The sequence below is a fragment of the Columba livia genome, chromosome 1, assembly GCF_036013475.1.
Source record: "Columba livia isolate bColLiv1 breed racing homer chromosome 1, bColLiv1.pat.W.v2, whole genome shotgun sequence".
NCBI classification, from domain to species: domain Eukaryota; kingdom Metazoa; phylum Chordata; class Aves; order Columbiformes; family Columbidae; genus Columba; species Columba livia.
The window spans coordinates 166,370,933-166,379,833 of record NC_088602.1 but is presented as its reverse complement, the minus strand read 5'-3'; the positions used below and the strand labels follow the sequence as shown (position 1 = coordinate 166,379,833).

Sequence of the window (8,901 nt, the reverse complement as noted above, 5' to 3'; positions counted from 1 at the left end):
GGCAACGGCAGAAAGATGTGCCAGGGGAGGTGTAGATTGGACATTAGGAAAAGATTCTTCACCCAGAGGGAGGTGGAGCACTGGAAAAGGCTCCCCACGGATGTGTCATGGCCCCAAGCCTGACAGTGTTCCAGAAGAGACTGGACAATGCCCTCAGACACATGGTGTGAACGGTGGGGTTGTCCTGTGCAGGGACAGGAGCTGGACATGATGATCCTTGTGGGTCTCTTCACACTGAAGACATTCTGTGATTCCACGATTCTATGAACCACCACCTTTCACCCAGATGTTATGTGAAGAACAAAGTTGGTGTGAAAAAGCTGGACTTAGGCAAAAAATACAAAGATGGAGTTCTATGGAAACTCCATCTCTGCACCCTGTCAACAGGGTGCATTTCCTTATGTTTCTGAGTCACTTGAATCCATTTCATTTCCCTGACACCGCTCTCTCGCCACCCTCACAATAGAAAAGTGTTTTCCTTTGGCTGAGGTGCCATTCCCCCGTCCCAGCTTGTGCCCACTTCTTCGCACCTTTCCCCTCGGCGGGCAAAAAATCCATCAGATTGCTCTGGGAACTGCAAAGCTTCCATGGCTACCAGAAGCTCAACCACCACCTTCTGCCCAGACCACCAGGAGGATTGCTCTAGGGTGGCAGGAAGAGTCTGGTAACTGATTATTAGCAGTAGCTCAGCGCAAGTCCCCGACCTGAGTACAACCATGTCTCAGGCCTCTTCAGGGGAAAAGGACACAGATGTGTGTTCCCTCTTGGAGGCGTCTGCACGACTGGTATTCATCAGAGCAAGGGCAGAGACAGACATGCTTAGTGCCTGCATGGGTTGAGAGCCTGAGCGAGCCTTCAAAGATAGGACTGTCCTCATCCAAACCCACGATGTCCCAAGCACTCCAATTGGGCAGCAAAACAAAGACACGGACTAGACGACACAGTTTATTAAATAGCACGCTGCAACAGTACAGCTGGCACCAGACGCAGGGCAATGGCTGCACAAGATGGAACGTCAAGGTTTGCAGGCTTCATTCCTCTCTCTTGCGACCACTCTGGTTTCGGGCACCGGCACTTCTTCTGCTCTGGCATCTTGTCAGGGCTGATGGCGCTGGAGGCTCAGCAGTGGCTGGGGAAGGGTTAGTGTGGGCTGTTAGTTTATACAGCAGGCTGGGCCAAAGGTGGCACTGGAAACTGGATTCTGGAAGTACAGCACTAATGTGCAGATCCAGATCCAGAAAACCAGACACTCAGATGTGTCAACAACAAAGCTACAGCCTGTGGGCTACAGACACAAGTGGAAAATTGCGTTCCGTGGAGATAGGGATCAACCTCTTGTGGTTTTTGCCTTATTTCTTGTCCAGCTCTTTCTCCCATCTCTCTTTTAGAATGCTTTACTTGGCTGTGACCTACCACGGGAGTTCCGAATGACTTTTGAGGCTAAGCCCAGGTTCCAGACTGGTTGTTCCTGAGTCCCACGCAAAGCGGAAAAACTTCTCACAGGTCCTGGGTTTATCTTGCCTGCTGCATGTGTTGTTGCAACTGCACCTCCAGCTGTTGGGAAATGTCACCAACTTGTAGGTGGCAAACCAAAAGCAAGTCAAAGAGAGAGCTCTAATGTCACTCACTTCTGTGGAAATCCGGAAGGCGGGAGGCCATTGAGACTCCTTTTGTCACCTGCTGACAGAGCATTCAAAAGTATTAAAATCTTGTGGTATGGTGATGATGATGACCCTCTCTGCTCTTCTCACTTGGGGCCCCGGGACTGCGTCCTGCTTGGAGAGGCCATTGAGCTCCGCAGCCCTGCTGGGACTCCTGGCTCATGGTTTTTAGCCATCTGGGTAACTACATCTGTGTTCCTCAACGTCATCACCATCCACTGCTACAACAGCAGCAGGAGCATCAAGAGAATTCAATCAATTGCAAAATACAGCTAACAGATAAACAGCAACATGGAAAAAAGTATAGGACGAGAATCGTACAGGTTCCAGCAGAAAAAAGAATCACCTCCAGTCCACTAAACAAACCAGAGCTCACCTTTCTTCTCCGTTTACCAACTTGCTTGGCCACCTCAGAACAGCTGTTCTTCAGGCCTCTCTGGAAACTGGGCTGGGACTCTCTCTTCCTCACTGTATATTCCATCAGCTTTGTCTGAGATGCCTCCAGAAGCGTCTCCAAGCTGCGCAGCAAATTAGTAAGGAAAGCATGAAACAAAGCAAAAGTCGGTATTTTTCACCTCCTCTTAGGTGAGCAGCACAGCCATGGCTTCCTTCATCTGTCTGTAATGCACTTGACAGGCCAGGAATTGCTGAGAGCAACCAGTGCTCCAGTACCACACATCACTTGGAGGGCCTAAAGTCTACTTGCACAGAGGAAGAAAAGATTTCCTTCCCTCCCAGGAGAACAGCAGGCAGCTTACATTTGAGAGGCCTTGTGTAGCTTTCTAAAACCATGGGCTTATGCAAAGAAGCACCTTATAAGATGGAATGTGAGGCTTGAATTTGCTCCCAAGTGGTTAGTATGTGCTATTACATTAGAGTTCAGCAGTGCTTGACTCTTACTCAACGTGCTGGTTTTTTAAAGCACTAAAAAGCCATACCCGCTAGGTTCTTCCTCCAGGGTGCCATTACTTGTCTGTGTTTCCTCCAGAATCACTTCCAATTGGCGTTTCTTCTCAGCCGGCTTCTTCAATTCCTTGCTTTCGCTCCCACGCTGTGAAAAGAGCAAAGATACATCACCCGCAGAGCACAGGAACAGATCTCCATGCAGAAGGTGCAGACAGATTCTCATCTTTGGAGGTCTTCTGATTGCATTACGGGCCCACATCTTGTGGCCAAGGAACCCATAGTCCCTAAAACAGGAAAGGCACCAGAGCAGAGGCAACTGAAGAACTCCTGTCACAGTCTGATGACGCCAGTCAGGCCTTTGGGATGAAGCGCTCGGCACCACCAGAGCCCAAGGAACGTCTGCAGCTGAAGGTACCAAATGCCTCTACAGCACGACTGTCTGAAGTGCTGCCTGAGGTCTCAGCCTCACAAGTGTTCTAAAGCAGAAAATACTAAAGCCAGTCCCTGACTGCCAAGTCCTTCATAAAGACGGCATAAGGTGGGACTGATGTAGGACTGGCTATAGTCTCATGGGACAACTCTCAAGGCCAGAAAGCTGTGGAAGGGGGCAGCAGGACTTGGAGGGCGGCCAGTAGTCAGCAGAACAGAGGAAATTATCTCTCCCAGGCTCTCTGGGAAAACCTCTTCTTCAAATTTCCCCACCTGAACATGGAACTCGTCTCTGGGAGCTCGTGAAAAGGGAAGGTTTTGACTAGCTTACTGAGGCAGAGGCTCGCAGCTCTTTCAGAAGGGCTTCCATGGTGTTGGCTTGTTGCTGGCCTGTGGCTTCCAGCTTGGCCATTCCAACTTGGAGCCTAAAAAAGAAGGACAGCTCTTATCACAGAAGTCCACAAGAGCACAAATCCCAAAGGAAGAGTGTGATAGAACCTCATCTGAAACAAAAGCGTCTTTGAAAAACACGTGGTATTATCTTGCTGGCATGCACAAAGGCAGTCCAGTTGTTTTCCCACAATCGCAGAAAGCAAAGCCTTGCCCTGCTGTGTGACTTCCTTACTGTTGCACGCGTTCTTCCAGCTCTGGGATAGCTGCAGTTCCAGAAGAGGTGACCAGAAGGCTCTGCAGGTTCCTGGCAGCTGTTAGCTCCCTCTCCTTATTCTTTATGGCACTCTCCAGAGCCTCGGCATAACACTCGCTCCGGATCAGCCGTTCTTGCAGTTCCTGCAGCTGTCAAACCAAAGCAAGAATCCGCAGTAGTCAGCTTAGGCTTGATAAAAAGGAGTGGACCCTCAACCAAGGCTCCGTTCCTCACTCTGGTTTGCAGCAGAAGAGGCCTGGGTCCCTGCCAAGAGGCAAGAGACAGGCTTTCTCCCTACCTGAGCTTTAGAATGGTTCAGTTCCTTCTGCAGCTGCAGTTTCTGTTGCTGCAGGTCCCTGCTGCAGCGCTTCTCGACTTCAAGTGAAACTTCTGCTCTGGAGCAGTTTCTGAGAGCGCTGACAAGCTCCTGCCGCAGCCACCTGATGAATCCCTACAGAAATGGTGTTCCATGAGCAGGGAGCAGTCAGTAGGAAGATGACAACAGGACACATGCTTTTAGTCATGGGATCATATCATTAGACTGATCTTCAGCATGGCCAGCAGGTGGAGGGAGGTGATTCTCCCCTTCTGCTCTGCTCTGCTCTTGTGAGCCCCACCTGGACTACTGCCTCCAGCTCTTGGGTCCCCAGCACAAGGAAGACACGGGCCTGTTCGAGTGGGTCCAGAGGAGGGCCACAGAAATGATCAGAGGGTTGGAACAAGGGTGGTGGGACACTGGAGCAGGCTGCCCAGAGAAGTTGTGGGTGCCCCATCCCTGGAATTGTTCCAAGTCAGGCTGGGCAGGGCTTTGAGCAAGCTGACCTAGTGGAAGATGACCCTGCCCACAGCAGGGCTTTGGACTAAATGATCTTTAGAGGACCTGTCCAACCCAAACCATTCTAAGCTTCTATGACTCAGTGAATTCAAAGATGAGAGATTTTGGCCACCACCAGCAGGCATCTGCCGGCACCTTTCTCAGCTGAGCACATCCAAACGACTGGCAGCTCATCAGGATGCTTTCTCTCTCCTAATACACAGAAAACGCTTCTGTATTTTCCTCCTCCAAACAGAGTCTGAGAGTCTGTGCCACCAACTTTTTTCTAACCGTACGTTTTCCCTCTTCATGCTGCACCTCTGCTTCACAATGGGAACAAAAAGTGATCCAAAAGAGGCTTCAGGTCCTGATTCAAAAAGTGCCTCTTAGCAGCACTCCAAAAGGAACTCAGTAGCAAGAACAGGTCTCCTTAACCTGACAGGCTTGATTTATAGATATGTGCATCAGGCCCCAAGAGTCACCTCAGTGTCGCCTTGACCATCGGTTTGTGTTGAAGCCTCCTTCTTGAGCGGAAGCTCTTCTCTCTCCAGTGCAAAAACCTGAGCGAGCAAGAACACAGACAGACAGACAGTGAGGAGAGGAATCCGCAGCAACACTGCAGCATCACACTGCCTTTCAGCAGCTGGGCTTAACAAGTGCAACAATTCTGTTAGCTCAGGAAGACAAAGTACCTCATCCAAAGAAGAGAGGTCAAAATCTTCTTCTTCTTGTGCTGCACCTGCTGCTGGCAACACACCTACAAAGAGATAAGAAGCGCCACACTGCTGTGAGTGCTTATTTCACTCTGCTTTTCCCCACCCGCTTCACTCCAGAGAAGCTTAGGAAATTACCAATGTGATGCTCCTCTGCAACATGCTGCGCACACGCTCCTTGTTGGTTTGCACCATGAGGCAGCATGACAGCTGACACTTCCTCTGGACCTTCAGAATCAGTCTGTGTGAATTAAGACATGCGTTAGAACTGGCACAAACTCCTTCTGGACCCGTCTCCATTCCTGGAGGTATTCAGGGGACGTGTAGATGTATTGCTAAGGGACATGGTTCAGTTCTGGACTTCGCAGTGCCAGCTGTGCAGCTGGACTCGATGATCTTAAGGGTCTGTTTTGACCGAAGAGATGATGGCATTCCAAGCCTGTGTCAGAAGCAGAAGGAAAAGAGCTCAAAAGTAAGCAAGCCCAGTTGGGCCCCACCTTCAGAGAAGTTAGGTCTAAATCAGACACGGAGTCACATTCCTCCTCTTGCTGTGCTCCAGCTTCTGGCAAGACACCTTCAAAGGAGAGCAGAGGCACAATGCAGTCGTGAGTGCTTGTTTAACTGTGTCTTTTCCCGTCCCCCAGGCCCTGCATTTAACAAAGGGTTCTCATTGTCCTTAAGGCCTCAGCGATTTGTCCTCATCACCTCCTCCATGCTGAGGGATCCTACCTGCTCCAGTCTGCACAGGTGCTCCCATGGGAGGGGCAGCAGTCGTCCCAGAGCAAGAGATCTCAGGTACTGCTGGACCTCCTGTGCCTCCTACAGAGCGTTCTCCTGTTCTTTTACAGTTTTCATATTCCTCCAGTGTCTTTATAACTCTACATAGAAAAAGGAAGGAAATTAACTCGGTGATCTTATCCCCAATACATTGCACACATGTCATTTGCTAACAGCTCTGGCAGAGGGTCAGTCTGGGCTCTGAAGAGACACCACTTTCAGGGTTGCTTCACAAGCAGAACTAAAGACAAAAAACCCCCAAACTCAAGAAAATAGTAAGGACATCCTCCAGACCAAGGCTGCTGTGCAAAATGGTGCATTAGCACAAGACCGATCCCGTGCTAGAAGCACGCAGGGAAGGAACCAGCCTCTTGTTTTGCTAGAGCAATCCTCAAACATGCTTTGTTCCTAAAGAGGTTTTTACTCCACAGTTTACCCCAGCACCCTTCTCTCCTGCTCCACATCCATATGGGATGACAGAATGGGCAGGGGCAGAAGACACAAAGCCCAGATTCAGCAAAAAGAGGTCATGGGCAGTTGTTTATGGCTTGTCAAGGCATACTTGTGGGCATAATGCTGTTCATTCACCCACCAGTAGGCTACCGTCACTAGGAGAGGGCTATTTCATTCAGCCTAGCTGTTAAGGACACGTAGCCACCTTAGGGAAGGAACGGTCAGGGGAGCAAAGCTACCCACAAGAGGAGGAAAACCGCTGAAGATTTTAATGCATCAGGGATATCGGTTGGATCCCCTCTGAAACAAAAGGCAGGTAGCTGCTAGTCAGTTGGGTGGAGCTTGGCAGCACGCAGGTGAATTCTCAGACAGAGCTGTGGAGGGAAGTTTTCCTCAGCTTGCAAATCCACCCTTGACACGGGAAGAGACGCATCACAAGATGTCACTGAGCCCAGCTTCAACAAAGGTCTCAACATCCCATTCAAGCAAAAAGGGCTGCACATCAACACAGACATGCTGACAATGCAGCTGCTCTAACCAGGATGTAAAACACTTACTCAGGCTTAAACTGACGGCGATTACCCAAATCGTTAAAGCCATGCTTGTTTCGATGAAAAAGATCAACACCATGCTGAAGAAGAAGCCATAGTACATTCACATTCCCAGCATAAGCGGCAATCACAAGAGTGGTCCTAAAGCATCCAAGAAACGACAGGAAATACATCAGCTTCTGCAGACATTGCCTTGCCATTACTTGAGTCCTTCTTCGCTCCTCAAACAAATCATTTCCCCTCCTACAGGCAGAGCAAAATTACAGCAGAACACGTGGATGCGTCAGACAGTTGAGGGTGGTGGGACCTCGGGAGGTCTCCAGGCCAAGCGTCTCCCCGGAGCAGACTCGGGGAGGTGTGTGTGTGTGTGTCTGTGTTTCTGTGTGCACGTGTGTGCACGCTCACGCACACGTGTGTGTGTGTGCTGGCACTACAGCCAACGCTTGCTTGCAGCCCTCAGTGCAGAGATCATCCCCTGAGGTAAGAGAGCAGCCGAGCGCGGGTCTGCTCTCACAAGTGGCACAGAAGGAGCTCCTTCTGGGCAGCTCCTGGTGCTTTTTCAAAGCTCATTCCTATGGCTCCCATCAAGCCAGCCTGAACAATGCTCAGGAGTCCCACGCACACTTTTGACGAGAATTCACCTGTCATGCAGATCTCGAGTGTGCACATCAGCTCCTTTTTGAATGAGGAACTCAACCATCTCTTCGTGGCGTTGGAGGATGGCAACGGCAAGAGGTGTGTATCCCAACTGAAAGGAGAAATCGTCTCCCTTAGAAGAACACAGGAAAGGCTGGGGAAGAGAAGCCTTACCCGAAGCCCAAGCTTACCACATTCTTAGCCTCAATCTGGGCATTATGCTCGAGTAAGAGCTCCACCATCGCTTTGCTGGGCATGATGGCAGCCATGTGAAGGGCAGTGTTGCCGCCAGCACCTCTGTGGTCAGGGTCGGCACCGTGCTCCAGCAGAGCAGTCACGCAGTCTTTGTGCTCGTGCTCTACTGCCTGGAAACAAGCCACAAAGGAGGAGTAACTTCCAACACGTACCTTTCTCTCTGTCAGAGCTCCTGCATCTTCCCAACACGGGAAAGTACGAGCGCCTTCAAACATTAGGCAACATATGCCCCTTCCCCACTGACTGCAACATACCTGCTTCTATGCAGGCCTACGTAAAGAATCACGCAAGCCAGGCATGGCTCGGTGCACAATCGACAAGCCCCACGTACGACAGCGTAACATATTCCACGTACCAGCATCAGTGGTGTTTTCTCAAACATGCCATGAGGGTTGAGCTGGCACCACTTTCCTGCCAGAAAGCGAACGACATCTGCATGGCCGTTTGCACAAGCAAGATGCAGAGGCGTCCTAGAAATTAAATACATCCAGTTAGCACAGACAAGACGGCTGAAGACATCGTTTCAGGCTGTGGTGCCAACCACCTAGGGGCACAAGGCTCAACTGCCAAAAAAGCAGCCGAAAGCAAGGTTTCTGGTGCCAGAGCGCATCCGCTGGCTCCTGTCCCAGCTGGGGCGGGCCTCCGCTAAGGGCAGCGCTGTGGAGCCGGCCTGTCCCTAGGGTGCTTGCGATCGTGTGGGGCTTCGCCGGCTCTTCCAGCCAGAGCACGTGTGTCTTCGCTATGGGCACTGCCCGCCTCTTACTGCTTGTTGGCATCCCGCGAGTTGATGGAGAATCTCTTCCGCCACCAGCGCTGCTGCAGCCAGGCCAGGTCGCCACGGGCGGCCGCGCCGTGCAGCCCGCCCCGGCGCTTCTCCCGGAGCTCCGAGGCCCCGGCGGTGCTGGGCGCGGAAGCGCCGTCAGACGGCGGCCGCTCCCGCACCCTCCTGAGCAGTGCCATGGAGCTCTGCCTGGTGCGGGGGAGACGAGGGCACGGCCCGCTCCGGGATGAGCAGCCGCAGGAGTCGCCCGGCGGACTCTGACGAGCCCCGGAGACCAAG

General features: G+C 51.5%; 1 protein-coding gene across 4 annotated transcripts; it reads right to left on the bottom strand.

Moving 5' to 3' along the window:
- Positions 1–932: 932 nt before the first annotated feature.
- Positions 933–7,237, bottom strand: LOC110355545 (myosin heavy chain, non-muscle-like). Of its 4 annotated transcripts, XR_010468368.1 has the most exons (13): positions 6,957–7,237; positions 5,899–6,047; positions 5,667–5,743; positions 5,308–5,410; positions 5,149–5,213; positions 4,939–5,016; positions 3,941–4,093; positions 3,622–3,791; positions 3,328–3,421; positions 2,600–2,712; positions 1,629–2,179; positions 1,414–1,554; positions 933–1,129 (listed from the first exon to the last, which is right to left on the bottom strand). XR_010468368.1 is itself a non-coding variant. In XM_065042930.1 (11 exons), exons 1-11 carry the CDS (start codon positions 7,148–7,150, stop codon positions 1,903–1,905), a joined length of 1,473 nt encoding a protein of 490 aa, XP_064899002.1. In that variant the 5' UTR covers positions 7,151–7,237; the 3' UTR covers positions 933–1,902. The 4 variants fall into 4 exon arrangements, 1 of the variants encoding a protein (XP_064899002.1); XR_010468362.1 differs by having other exon boundaries at positions 1,414–2,179; XR_010468367.1 differs by having other exon boundaries at positions 933–1,554.
- Positions 7,238–8,901: the final 1,664 nt, after the last annotated feature.

Coding starts and splice junctions, on each gene's coding strand:
- LOC110355545 (XM_065042930.1), bottom strand. CDS start 7,150: ATGGCAAGGCAATGTCTGCAGAAGCTGATGTATTTCCTGTCGTTTCTT. Junction 4,094..4,938: donor ATGGTCAAGGCGACACTGAG/GTGACTCTTGGG, acceptor CCATTTCTGTAG/GGATTCATCAGGTGGCTGCG. Junction 3,792..3,940: donor TGAACCATTCTAAAGCTCAG/GTAGGGAGAAAG, acceptor TTGGTTTGACAG/CTGCAGGAACTGCAAGAACG.